This window comes from Podarcis liolepis (genome assembly GCF_965112155.1).
Source record: "Podarcis liolepis genome assembly, chromosome: 10".
Classification (NCBI taxonomy): domain Eukaryota; kingdom Metazoa; phylum Chordata; class Lepidosauria; order Squamata; family Lacertidae; genus Podarcis; species Podarcis liolepis.
This window is the reverse complement of record NC_139562.1, coordinates 4,814,389-4,827,309: the sequence shown is the minus strand read 5'-3', so window position 1 is coordinate 4,827,309 and position 12,921 is coordinate 4,814,389. Positions and strand designations below refer to the sequence as shown.

Genomic DNA, 12,921 nt, shown 5'->3' with positions numbered 1-12,921 from the left:
TTTTTCTTGGTTGTGCATAATTTATTCTGGCTCCACGGTTCACGTTTTCGGCTTGATTTTTTCGAGGGAGTGGAGAAGGCACAGAAGAAAGTCAGTGAGGACCAGAACCATGCTTCGAAATGAAGGCTGGAATTCTCACCGCAGAGAGCATGTTCTCTCCCTGCCTTTCAAAGGAAGAGAAGCTTGCTTCGCCAAACTCTCTCCCCCTGGAACAGGCTGGGAAGCCGCCCCACCCCAGTCCCAGGCTCCCCCAGACGAGGCAAAGGCGGAGGCTTCCCTGGAAATAATCCGGTTCCATCCTGTCTCAGAGAGTTCCGTAGATGATGCGAGGGCAGGACTCCGGCAGGATGCAGTGGGCTTCGTGTTCCACCAGCCCGGCGGGGCATTGGCAGCCTGGCACGCAAGGCTTGAAGCAGTGGGACTCCAGGACCCCCAGCGGGACGGCGTGGTTGAAGCACGTCTTGGGGCAAGGGGGGCCGCACTCGTCAAAGACGTAGCCCCGGTCTTGGGGGCAGCCCACGGCTGCAGGGAGGGGAGAGAAAAAGAGAGAGAAGAGGTTAGGTAAGGCAGGATCCGGCCCACGGGGACTGAGGCCGGACTCATCTCGAGATGGCATCTGAAATTCAGGTTGAAGTTGGAGTCTCAGCCAAATGAAAATTATACAATTATGCAGTACCTCGGGTTAAGTACTTAATTCGTTCTGGAGGTCCGTACTTAACCTGAAACTGTTCTTAACCTGAAGCACCACTTTAGCTAATGGGGCCTTCCGCTGCCGCTGTGCCGCCACCACACGATTTATGTTCTCATCCTGAAGCAAAGTTCTTAACCTGAAGCATGATTTCTGGGTTAGCGGAGTCTGTAACCTGAAGCGGATGTAACCCAAGGTACCACTGTGTGTGTGTGTGTGTGTGTGTGTGTGTGTGTGTATATATGTATATATATTACATTTATGAGAAAACAGACATGCATACAAGTAAACAAACATACAGTGGTACCTCGGGTTACAGATGCTTCAGGTTACATACGCTTCAGGTTACAGATTCCGCTAACCCAGAAATATTACCTCGGGTTAAGAACTTTGCTTCAGGATGAGAACAGAAATTGTGCTCCGGCGGTGAGGCGGCAGCAGGAGGCCCCATTAGCTAAAGTGGTGCTTCAGGTTAAGAACAGTTTCAGGTTAAGAACGGACCTCCGGAACGAATTAAGTACTTAACCTGAGGTACCACTGTACAATCAATCAATCAATCAATCAATCAATCAATCAATCAAATAACAGAAAAATCAAACAAACCACCACATTATAAGATACAAGAAGATTAATATAATTATCATCGTATATACTCCTGATAGGGACGTGGGTGGTGCTGTGGATTAAACCACAGAGCCTAGGGCTTGCCGATCAGAAGGTTGGCGGTTCGATTCCCTGCGACGGGGTGAGCTCCCGTTGCTCGGTCCCTGCTCCTGCCCACCTAGCAGTTCAAAAGCACCTCAAACGAATTAAGTACTTAACCTGAGGTACCACTGTAGATTTATGAGAAAACAGACGTACATACAAGTAAACAAACATACAATCAATCAATCAATCAATCAATCAACAGAAAAATCAAACATACCACCACATTATAAGAAACAAGAAGATTAATATAATTATCCTCATATATACTCCTCATACTGAACACAATTATAAAACTTATAGAGAAGAAATTTAAAACTGACTTCCACTTAATCTCACTCTACTTTATCTATCCATTACTTTATACCGCACTATATATTTCTTATATAGTTCTTAGAATTCATATACCGGCCTATACTTGGGGGTCTCTGCAGAGACAGGGCAGTCCAAGGGGGCATCTAGGTCCAGCCCTCTGAAAAGCAGGAATCAGGACTTAAACGTCCCGACAAATAGCCACCACACCTTTATTTAAAAGCCTCCAGAGAATAATAGAATCATGGAATTGTCAAGTTAGAAGGGACCCCGAGTGCCATCTAGTCCAACCCCTGCAACTAAACCATACATGACCGGTGGTTGCCCTTGCAGGGTGATGAAACTGGTCCTTTGCTAGAAGAAAAGCAACTTTGTGAGCGGAGACCCCTTTCTCTTTTGACTTTCCCCTTATAAGTTTCAGTTTCCATTTCTCAAGCGCCCTCTGCAGTCCTTGCACAGAAGCTGCTACATCCCAGCTCTGTCAGCAATGTCCAGGCAACACAATGACCACGTACATACGCAATGGACAATCTTTATTGAATTCCTTCAAACCATAACAAGTCCAAAATGAAATCTTTAGTCTCAAAGTCTCTGGAAATCTTAAAATGAAGCGAGGTACCAGACTTTGTACGATGAAACACAAGCTGTGTGAAGCTTTGTGTATTCAGCAAATATGATGTCCAACATTGAACAGTGATTCCGGATATTGACTACTGTTTCGTAGAATTCTACGTGGAGCAGTGCTCATGTAATAATATAGTCACTGCATTTGATATTTTCATTTACGTACATTCATTTGAAATAAGATGGGTTTATGAGGCAATTCTATATCTTCCCACCACGCTGATGAAAAATTCTACGTTTTGAGCGTTACACTGAGATTTTTTTGCTATTTATTTTGCGTTTTTGTGGCTCTTTTCATTTTGTTTTTGTGACTGCGTGGAACCCAATTCAGCTACCAATTGCTTGTGTGACTGCAGTACATTGCTTATTGCTTTCATTTTATGGATCAATGGTCTCGTTAGAAAGTAAAATCCATGTTAAATTGCTGTTTCAGGGGTTGTTTTCCCAAAGTCTGGAACGGATTAATCCATTTTGCATGACTTTCTATGGGAAAGCGCAACTTGGTTTTGGAATGCTTTGGTTTTGGAACAGACTTCCGGAACGGATTAAGTTTGAGAACCAAGGTACCACTATATTAAAGAAAACGATTAAAAAAATAAAAGAATGGTAGAGTCGGAAGGGACCCCAAGGGTCATCTATGTCCACGGGCCTCCCATCCACCCTCCTGCCCCCCCACCTTGCCCGCCTCCTCACCGCAGAGCGTGGGCGATCGCCAATGCAGCACCAGCCCTGCCCGTCGGCACTGGGCGGCATAGGCCTCTAGGGCCTCGCAGAGGCAGTCTTCCGCCGCGGCCGCTCCGCAGGCACAGAGATCGTACACGCAGGAGGCGAAGAAGGGCTCTGGCGGGACGGCAGGGTGGCAACGCTCGAAGGGAGGCGCCTTGAGGACCTTGCAGCGGGCGTTGGCCTCTTTCCGGGAGCGGTAGCCAGACTCCTTGCAGGGGTCCACGTCCGGCGCATCGGGGCAGCGGGCCGCTCCAGTGGCGTTGGCACCGGTCACCTGAGCCGGAAGAAACAGAAGGATGTCAGAAGAGCCAAGGAAGCCCATTTGGTCCAGCATCCCAACACCCCAAAGAACTTGGGGACAGAGCCCCAAAATGGGAAACGAGAGAGGTCTCAATGAAAGAAGATTGGCGACTTAAGTTGATAGAATATGTGCAGCTTGAAATCAACAAATTACACTAGTAGGATTACAAGACGTTTTGTAAGGAGAAATATACAAAGCATTACAAAGTAGAAAAAGATAGGAGATATTGGTTATGAGTTTGAAATGTAATAGGGAAGATAAGAAATGCATACTAAGAGATTAGACTGGAAACTTTTCAGACAGGATTGACGGAAGTAAAAAAAACCTGTAAAAGTATGTTTAATTACTGTTGAAAATGATATGTTAAAAAACTATATATATATGTGTATAATCTACGAAAGCATATATATATATATATATATATATATATACATATAAATAATGATTTTATTGCATTAGCCATGCGGCCATAGCATAATATACATAGAAATAACAACATAAAATGGGGGTGGGGAGATAAAAGTGTATGCCGTTCTGGGCGAATACTTTGAGAAAATGGGGATAACAAAGGTAACGGGAGATTTAAAACATTGAGTGACAGAGAATACAAAAAACAGGTTCGGTTGTGCAGCGTATCGACTACATCTGTGGTATTGAGGAAGGAGTTGGTGCCGCTTTCCTCTTCATCACACTAAGCAGGAAATTAGCTGTCATCTCGGTAATCCAACGGTCAGAATCCTGCAGAAGAAGGGACACTATCCAAGGCTGGATTGGGAGATGAAGCTTGTTCACGAGAGGAGTTAGGAACCGAGATCTTTCATCTGTCCAGTTGGGACAGAAGAGCATTACATGTTCCATAGTCTCCAGAACCGTGTCATTGCAGGAGCATGTTCTATTTGCGCTGGGAACTCTGGAGTAACGACCCGACAGAACTGCTGTAGGAAAACAGTTGAGACGGGCACAGGTAAAGGCCCTTCGTTTAGCCTCCGAAGGAATTGTAAAGCAGTATAGAGGGATCCCTTCAGGGGGTGGAATAGCTAGGGCTAAGCCTGAACACGGCCCTCTTGCATGGGAAGCTGTGTTAGAGAAGTCAAGTTGCTGCAGCTTCTTTTTGATTAGAGGTAGGGCTGCCGGGCTTATACACTCTAAATTAAAAACAGTTTTGCGGTTCAAATTGAGAAGAGAGCGGAATTTGAGATTAATTGTAGTTTTCCAAGGAGAATTATGAATATCTCTTAGGATCAGATTGGAGAAACCACCTCTAATTCGAGCATCCGATGGTAGTAGGTGGGAGCTGTAGGAAATGGCTCGACTCCATGCTCGTTTTACAATTGAGGGCTGGGCGAACTCAAGACGTAAGGCTGCACCTGAGACACATCTTGGGACGCCGGAAAGAGATCTCAGAAACATGTGAAGTGGGCGATCCAAGTTACCTGATATTGCTGTAGTCCATACTTCGCAGCCATATAATAGTTTAGGGACAACTTTGGCATTAAACATTTGAATTGCTGCTGGAAGGTGTTTGCCGCCCTTCTGGTGATAAAATCGGACAATGGCATTAGAGGTTGTAGTTGCAGCAAGAGAGGCAGATTGTAGATGGGTGGTCCAGGAGAGATTATAAGTAAATATTAAGCCTAGATATTTAAAGGCTTTTACCTTTTCTAAGTAGCCACCTGTGATCTTAAGCGGCTCCAGCTTGAGTTTGCGGGATCGAGTGAAGTGGAGAACTTTCGATTTTTTATAATTAATACTAAGAGCTTCCGCCTTACAATAGGCGATAAATGCATTAACTGCATTTGCTAGGTCCGCAGCTGTTCTGGATAAGATGACGGCATCATCCGCATAGAAAAGGGAAGCAACGGGGTGGCCTGCTAAGTGAGGAGGGTACTTAGTTGCTAGCTTCAAAGGGGAAAGGGCGTCATGAAGATAAAGATTAAACAGTAGAGGGGCCAAGAGACAACCTTGTCGGACGCCCTTGGCCGTTGGAAATGGAGTAGTGAGGGAGCCGTTGGGACCACTTCGGACGCGAGCTGTGGTGTTTGAATAAAGGGAAATAATTAGGGAAAGGAGGTGTGGATCAATTCCCAAATGGGCAAGTTTGGACCATAATCTCTGTCTAGGAATGGAATCAAAGGCGGCCTCCAGGTCCATGAAAGCGGCAAACAGGTGGCCTTGCCTTGGTGCAGTGTATTTACTGGCAAGGTGATAAAGAGTTAGACAGTGGTCCATGGTTGATGCTGACTTCCGGAAGCCAATCTGTTCTGGCGGTAGAATGTTTCTCTCATGGACCCATGAAAGAAGTTCTTCCAGTAAGACAGCGGCAAATATTTTCCCCGGAATAGATAGTAAGCTGATGGGGCGATAGTTCCTAGGGATGTTTGGCTGGCCGCCTTTGAAAATCGGGACTATTGTAGCTTCTCTCCAGGAGTCGGGGATGTCTAAGGCGGAGGAGATAGCGGTGAATACAGAAGTCAGCTGTTCACTCCACCAGAGAGGATCAGTCAGGAAAAGGTCCAACGGGACCATGTCTGGGCCGGGGGCCTTATTCCTACGCATGGACATTATGATGTTGAAGATGCGGGTTGAGGTAAAATTTACTGAGGAGGTGGAGCTAGGAGAACGGGAACAGAGGTCCGACAGGGATTGAAGGTGATCTGTAAGATTATTTGGAGAAGCGAAACTGGCCGAATAATAAGCGATCCATTCGTCAGCGGAAATCAGGATAGCTGAATTGGGTGGTGCCGAAGGCCTAACTAAGCGCCAAAAGGAGCGGGAGTCATGCCTCTCTACAGCTGAACGAAGAGTGGACCAAACCTCAAGGATGTGTTGCTGTTTCTTGCAATGAATCATGTTTCTGTATGTCCTTTTAGTAACTAGAAGCTCTGCACGGGTTTGGGGGTCGTTGGAAAATTTGATGATTCTGACCATTTTCCTAATTCGCCTTCTTAGGACTTTACATTCCTTGTCAAACCAGGGTGATTCGGAGAAGAAGCGTTGGTGGGTAGGCGAGGTAATGGTTATGTAAGTTGTTGAAAAAGCATCAATTAATTTCCGGTATTGGTCAGCGGGCGGAATTGAGTCAGAAAGAACTGTAGGCATATCAAGTGATTTTTGTATGTCCAGGGCAAGAGAGGAGCTGAGGCTTGTCCATTTCTTTGTTTTATATACAGGGTAGCTTTGTACGGTGGAACTATAGTTCGAGGGGACTGAGAATGGCTCTATTAGGCTTAACATTAAAGTCAATGGAAGGTGGTCACCACCAAAATATTCAGCCACTTCCATTTTTGTAGAAATTGAGAATAGCTCCGGCGTCAATAGAATGTAGTCGACAACACTGGTCCCCCGGGAAGAGATGCACGTTAACTGCTGCGAGGACAAGGGAGTAACGTTGCCATTTGCGATGCAAAGATCGTTTTCGATGGCCAATTGGGCCATCAGCCTCCCCGACGCATTTGTTATGGGATCAAGAGAGCATCTATTTCCCCAGGGGTGCTGCAGGGGATTGTCCAGAAGTGCTGCGGAAGATAATATAGCATCGTCGTTGGGACCTATTCTTGCATTAAAGTCACCTAAGAGGATTTGAGGAAGTCCTGGGTTAGTTGTTTGAAGGTCATGAAGCCAAGACGAAAGTTCAGACCACCTTTCATTACGGTCGGAATCATTAATTGCTGGAGGCAGATATACTGTAGTTATCAACCATGGGCTTTTGGTCTTTGGAAGTTGGATCTTTATAGATATATAATATGTGCAGCTTGCAGACAACATATGGAATAAGAGAGCAAGAAGAACATATGTTCAGAGGAGATTGGGAAATGTTTGTTGAATATATGGGGGGAAATTGTGTACACCTGAAAACACTGGCAGCATTACGATAAATTCAACAGTGTATTTTGTCTTATAAAAGTAAAGGTAAAGGTACCCCTGCCCGTCAGGGCCAGTCGTGTCCGACTCTAGGGTTGTGCGGCCGGGGGCCAGCGCTGTCCAGAGACACTTCCGGGTCACGTGGCCAGCGTGACGAAGCTGCTCTGGCGAGCCGGCACCAGCGCAGCACACGGAAACGCCATTTACCTTCCCGCTATAAAGCGGTACCTATTTATCTACATGCACTTAGGGGTGCTTTCGAACTGCTAGGTGGGCAGGAGCTGGGACCGAAAGACGGGAGCTCACCCCGCCATGGGGATTCGAACCGTCGACCATACGATCAGCAAGTCCTAGGCACTGAGGTTTTACCCACAGCGCCACCCGCGTCCCTATTTTGTCTTATACATCTTAGCTATTTTGGTAGGTGTTAAGTACCATCTATAAAACATATTGATTAGATTTCCCCTCAATACTTCACAGGCTGTAAATTTCCAGTTCTTTCTCCATAGTTCTTCCCAATGTTTTTCCCGATATCTAAAGCCCACTTGATCATTACTTCCTTGACCTGTTCGTCTTTGACCTCCCACCCCAATAATGTATCACACATTTTGATATTACCTTAGTTATGTTTTGTAATAACACTTTTTCTAATAATAAAGGTTCATTTGAGAAACCTTTTTTCTTATCTGTCCTGAACGCTTCATGCAATTGATGGTATTGGATCCAACCCGTAAGGTGTTGTTTAATTTCCTCATAATCCTTTATGAATTTATGATAAACTGAATTTATCATAATGATAAATGCAACAGTAGAAATAAAGTTAGATGGATGTAATCACGGAATACCGAATGCTTTGGTTTTTGTAAAATATGCAGGGATTTGTGATATGTAGAATGAATCATGGAAAGAGAAGACACCACTAGATGGACCAATGGGTCTGTCTCGATGCAAGGCGGCGTCCGGTGTGGACCCGATGGCTGGGGTCTAGCACCCCTGCCCACTGTTGTTGCTTAGTGGTTTAGTCGTGTCTGACTCTTCGTGACCCCCTGGACCAAAGCACGCCAAGCACTCCTATCTTCCACTGCCTCCCGCAGTTTGGTCAAACTCATGCTGGTAGCTTCAAGAACACTGTCCCACCGTCTCGTCCTCTGTCGTCCCCTTCTCCTTGTGCCCCCCCATCTTTTCCAACATCAGGGTCTTTTCCAGGGAGTCTTCTCTTCTCATGAGGTGGCCAAAGTCTTGGAGCCTCAGCTTCAGGATCTGTCCTTCCAGTGAGCACTCAGGGCTGATTTCCTTCAGAATGGAGAGGTTTGATCTTCTTGCAGTCCATGGGACTCTCAAGAGTCTCCTCCAGCACCAGAATTCAAAAGCATCCATTCTTCGGCGATCAGCCTTCTTGATGGTCCAGCTCTCACTTCCATACATCACTACTGGGACAACCAGAGCTTTAACTATACGGACCTTTGTCGGCAAGGTAATATCTTTGCTTTTTAAGATGCTGTCTAGGTTTGTCATTGCTTTTCTCCCAAGAAGCAGGCGTCTTTTAATTTCGTGACTGCTGTCACCATCTACAGTGATCATGGAGCCCAAGAAAGTAAAATCCCTCACTGCCTCCATTTCTTCCCCTTCTATTTGTCAGGAGTTGATGGCACCAGTGGCCATGATCTTCGTTTTTTTGATGTTGAGCTTCAGACCATATTTTGCGCTCTCCTCTTTCACCCTCATTAAAAGGTTCTTTAATTCCTCCTTGCTTTCTGTCAACTTTTTCCTTTTTTTAAGGGAAATTCCCTTATTCCGAATAGGATTCCTCATAAGAAAAGGGAAAAGTTGACAGCTGCGCCCCTGCCACCCACCCCCTCGCTGCTGTTACCTTCCAGCTGTTGCCGAAAGCCGCCTCTGACAAGGTGAGGTGGCCGGAACGGAGGCGCAGGTCGTCCTGTGGATAGTTATTGAAGTTGCCACACAGGCCACAGGTGTGGCCTTTGTATGTGCCGGGGACGCTGACCTCCAGGTGGGAGCGGCCGTTCCAGAGAACCTAGTGGGGAAAAGGACAGTCACGGAACCAAGAAATTACACAAAACAGATGAAAATCCCTGAAACGAGAAGTACCGTATTTTTCGCTCCATAAGACGCACCTGGCCATAAGACACACCTAGTTTTTAGAGGAGGAAAACAAGAAAAATAATATTCTGAACAAAACAGTGGGTGTATGATTTTTGTGGTTCCTGCTGTGGCCGCAGACATGTGGTTTGACGGTGAGTGTTGGGTAGCGCAATGCAAAAATCCTGAGGATCCATGTGGATCCGTGCTTTTTAACCACCTTTTTGCAGCATTGCAGCCCCAAGAAACAGTGGGTGCGTGGTTATTTTGGTGCAGGCTGTAGCCATGGACATGCTATGTGATCTGATGGTGAATTTGGGGTGATCCAATGTAAAAATCCTGAGGATCCATGTGCTTTTCCCTCCCCCTCCCAGGCAGCCTCCTTTATCGCTAGTGTCCCTTATCTCCCTCCCGATCGCTTGCCGATCAGCTGCTCAGTGGCTTTGTTTCAACACCCCCTTCCCTCTTTCTAAAAAAAGAAGAAGCACGATCTGCTTTTTGCCCCTGGGCAATTTGGCTCCAGGGACCACGCATTCCCTCCATAAGATGCACAGACATTTCCCCTTACTTTTTAGGAGGAAAAAGGTGCGTCTTATGGAGTGAAAAATACAGTAATCGACTATAGGGTTAAACTAAATTACAAAAATCAAAAAGTTTAAGGAAAAAATTAACCTAGAATTGAGCAAAGCCTTAACGAGATGCCGGCTACAAACCTCGTTTCATTGAACTAATCAGTCTCCTCAGAAGGAAATAGAGAAATCATAAACCTTGAATGATTTTAAACAAACTCAAGAGAAGGGCTGAAACGCTTCCCTGAGTTTACAAAAAAGGTTTGTTTTGGACAAGTTTTGGACATAGCCCTATTTCAGAGAGCCAAGCAGCAGTAATAAGAAATTGAGGACACGGCTGTGAAAACGAGATAAGCTGTTTTATATTTCAAACAAACTCAAAAACAGGGCAGAAACACTCCTGACTGCAGATGTTAAAGACTGATATAGGGTGTTTATACTGTAGGGTGAAAGAATTTTTAAAGGGACAGACCATCCAGTTCAAACAAAGGGTGGGATTGCTAAGGTTTGTAAAGAATAACAAGAATAATATTAAATAGAGTTGTAAGAAATTCTTATAAGAAGGAACTAAAGTCAATATAAGAATTGAGACCTGACGGAATTAAGGAACCAAATCTATAAATCCAACACATTTCTTTCTGTAGTAATTTCTTTCTTAAAAGATTCGTTTTTATCTCAGGAGTTTGATATTTATAAATGATAAACCATCTGAAATCCGTTGCCTTATGTTTAGCTTAAGGCTCTGTTCAATTCTAGGTTAATTTTTTCCTTAAACGTTTTGATTTTTGTTATTTAGTTTAACTCTATAGTCTGGGATGCGGGTGGCGCTGTGGGTTAAACCACAGAGCCTAGGACTTGCCGATCAGAAGGTTGGCGGTTTCAGTCTTCTCTTCTCTGTTTCTCATAAGGCTTGGTTTCCAGACCTTTTAATCATTTGGGTTGAGCATGTTCCAGCTTGTCTGTACCCCTTGGAGATGCAACTCCTTGAGAAGGCTACAGAAATGGCATCTTCCCCCTCCCCAGCACCCTGGAGTCTGTTCTCCAGAAATCATGTCCCCACCCTCCTCTGCACCTTGACTCCAATGTTGGTGTTCAAGAGAAGGGTGCTGGCCTTGAGCTCCACGTAGAGGTGTGGCTCCTTCAGGAACGGGAGGGTCACCGTCTGGGAGTCCACCTGGTGAAGAGGACATAAGCATATGCTAAAGATGGCCCTGATCCCAAGCGCCAGCTTAGGAGGAGGAGGCGGAGCTTCTTTAGGGGGGGTGGAGCATCCGATCGCAGCCCCTTCCCTCCTGCCCCTCACCATGACAACCCGGTCCTGGAGCAGCTGGACGGTGGTGTCGCCAATCATCACGGCCACTTCCTTGGTCCAGGAGACGCCTGTCCGTCCACGGTCATCGTTAGTCACGTGGATGCTATGGAGGAGGGGGAGGGAGAAGCAGGGAGTTCTGTATCACAACTTATTGTTACATTTACGTTTCTTATTTTTTTAAAAATAAAAATTAAATGTAACAAACAAGGTTAACCAAGTGTTCTGGCATTAGTGAGAAGGAAGGAAGGAAGGAAGGAAGGAAGGAAGGAAGGAAGGAAGGAAGGAAGGAAGGAAGAAAGAAAGAAAGAAAGAAAGAAAGAAAGAAAGAAAGAAAGAAAGAAAGAAAGAAAACTGATCACCATCAGGTGTAAGGCAAGGGGACAAAAGTTATATAAAAATATGGCAATATTCCAAGACATAGAATCATAAACATTGCATCAAAAAGTCATAGGAGAAACAAAATAAAAAAATTCCTTCCAGTAGCACCTTAGAGACCAACTAAGTTTGCTATTGGTATGAGCTTTCGTGTGCATGCACACTATAGCGAGGAGAGGACTCTCTTGCTAAAAGAAATCTAAAGGCTACTGGTCTGTTTCCTGGAACAATTCAAAGTGCTGGTTATGAGCTGTAAAGCCTGATAATAATAATAATAGTAATGATAATATTTATATGCCATCCATCGGCCTGGGTTGCCCCAGCCACTCTGGGCGGCTTCCAACAACTTAAAACAAATTTTAATGATCAGGACTGTTACAAAGACTTCTATCTTCGTCACAAACCTAGACAGCATCTTAAAAAGCAGAGACATCACCTTGCCAACAAAGGTCCGTATAGTTAAAGCTATGGTTTTCCCAGTAGTGATGTATGGAAGTGAGAGCTGGACCATAAAGAAGGCTGATCGCCGAAGAATGGATGCTTTTGAATTCTGGTGCTGGAGGAGACTCTTGAGAGTCCCATGGACTGCAAGAAGATCAAACCTCTCCATTCTGAAGGAAATCAGCCCTGAGTGCTCACTGGAAGGACAGATCCTAAAGCTGAGGCTCCAATACTTTGGGCCACCTCATGAGAAGAGAAGACTCCCTGGAAAAGACCCTGATGTTGGGAAAGATGGAGGGCACAAGGAGAAGGGGACGACGGAGGACGAGATGGTTGGACAGTGTTCTCGAAGCTACCAGCATGAGTTTGACCAAACTGCGGGAGGCAGTGGAAGACAGGAGGGCCTGGCGTGCTCTGGTCCAGGGGGTCACGAAGAGTCAGACACGACTAAACAACTAAACAACAACATCTTCGTCAGGAGACAGACCATGTGGGCGTTTTCCAGGGAAGCCGTGCTTTCCCTCAGATGATTCCATCTTCAGTCCACATGTCTGGTCTATTACAGTGGATGCTCGGGTTGCGAACGTGATCCGTGAGGGAAGCATGTTTGCAACCAGCAGCGTTCACAACCTGCTGCGCTGCGTCTGCGCATGCGCGGGTCGCAATTCAGCATTTCTGCACATGCGCAAAGCACGATCTAGCGCTTCTGCGCATGCGCAAGTGCCGAAACCCAGAAGTAACCCGTTCCAGTATTTCCGGTTTCGGCATGGTGCGCAAACCAAAATTGCGCAACCCGAAGCGTCTGTAACCCGAGGTATGACTATATATGCCTTTGGGCAAATGAAATATCTAATAAATAAATAACTCATCTAATAACAACATCTAATAATAAATAAACAAACACCCA

General features: G+C 45.5%; 1 protein-coding gene across 1 annotated transcript in view; it reads right to left on the bottom strand.

Annotated features, from left to right (window-relative positions):
• The window catches only part of KCP (kielin cysteine rich BMP regulator), a 103,136-nt gene continuing 90,215 nt past the window's right edge, over window positions 1-12,921 (bottom strand). The window contains exons 47-51 of the mRNA XM_083460848.1: window positions 11,190-11,301; window positions 10,959-11,060; window positions 9,088-9,252; window positions 3,023-3,329; window positions 1-522 (exon numbers count right to left, since the gene is read on the bottom strand). Of these exons, the coding sequence (XP_083316974.1) occupies window positions 305-522; window positions 3,023-3,329; window positions 9,088-9,252; window positions 10,959-11,060; window positions 11,190-11,301 (904 nt within the window). The 3' untranslated portion in view covers window positions 1-304. The remainder of the gene's footprint in view (window positions 523-3,022; window positions 3,330-9,087; window positions 9,253-10,958; window positions 11,061-11,189; window positions 11,302-12,921) is intronic.